Genomic DNA, 1,361 nt, shown 5'->3' on the forward strand with positions numbered 1-1,361 from the left:
ATAGAATATAATATACTCACAGTTTGTTATCATAAAAAACCAAATAAATATTTTTTTGTTCAGAGATTAATTAGTCTGATATTGGAGTCTTCATGTGCCTAATTTCTTTCGTATATAATACTCCTGGCCCCATATATAAATAAAAAAGTATATATATGTATATTATTCCTTTTTACGTAATTCATATATTTCTTGTTACAATCAAGTAGCCATAGTAACAAAATGATAACAAATAGTAAAATTTTTGTAATCAATAAGGTCTCTCTCCAATGTAATTGCCAGGAGGATCATAGTTGCAAGTAATGAAACTGCCTCCATTATTGTCACAAATGACTTTGGCACAACCAACACGCAATGTGTTGCCCCAAATCACTTGAGTGTAGTGGCCACACATTTGATTATCAGCACATATGTTTAACAAGTAATTAAAGTATGGTTTCTCATCTACCCACATTTTCACAGCATCAACGCCAGAAAGATCATTGCTGCTGCTCCATGCAAGGTTCTCTCCATAGGGACCATGTGAATGGATTAGCTGGCAATCTTGTTTACGTTGATTGGCATAATTTTGTGCATATTTTTCAAGGGTTTCGTCCCAAACCAAATTCGGTTCACCCAACTCTGATCTTGCTATGTTGTGTGCATCAAGATAGTCTTTTGGTGAATCATCATGAGCATAGACATAATCATTCATAATGCATAATAAGCCGAATAAGATGCAAATAAGAGAAAATGAAATCTTGCATGTTTTCATATTCTTGTTTTCTTTTTGTAATGTAATGTAGGAAGGTGTTTGATGGAAACTATTTGAGTTATAGAAAGGTATTTATAATAAGAATTAATTTTAATATGTGGAAGAGTAATTAACAAACACCGTTTTAAAAGATTATCTATAATAATAAAAATGGAAGAATTTGTTACTGCTTTCAGCATTTTGTTACTTTGTAGTCTGTACATTCCATAAATAAATGCATAAGGTTGAGTTATTTGAAACTACAACTCAGCAAATCATATCTTTGAAACTAATTAAAAAAGATTCTATCCGGATGACAAAACATATCCTTAGTTGTATGAAATTCCAAATTTATCTAGCATAGAATGGATTAGTATATATATCATGGGAAGGTCTTTTGGTGACCAAGGTTATAGTGGTTAATATAAAAATGGTTAAGATTTGACTAACTTATAAACACATGATATGTGGAAAGTAGCTTGTAGGTTGTTAGTAAATTTGATCAGGATATATGTTAGGAATGACCTAAAATAAAAAATGAGTTGACCAAAATTATGTATATATTGTGTAGGCTTTTTATGTAAAAAAAAAATTATATTAATATTTTTTGAGTGGGTAACACTAAAAA

General features: G+C 30.2%; 1 protein-coding gene across 1 annotated transcript; it reads right to left on the bottom strand.

Annotated features, from left to right (window-relative positions):
• Window positions 1–250: 250 nt before the first annotated feature.
• On the bottom strand, window positions 251–754 carry LOC130958035 (pathogenesis-related protein 1-like). Its single transcript, XM_057884917.1, has one exon. The coding sequence runs from the start codon at window positions 752–754 to the stop codon at window positions 251–253; it is 504 nt and encodes a 167-aa protein (XP_057740900.1).
• Between the last annotated feature and the right edge of the window lie 607 nt (window positions 755–1,361).

This window comes from Arachis stenosperma, chromosome 10, assembly GCF_014773155.1.
Source record: "Arachis stenosperma cultivar V10309 chromosome 10, arast.V10309.gnm1.PFL2, whole genome shotgun sequence".
Taxonomy (NCBI): Eukaryota; Viridiplantae; Streptophyta; class Magnoliopsida; order Fabales; family Fabaceae; genus Arachis; species Arachis stenosperma.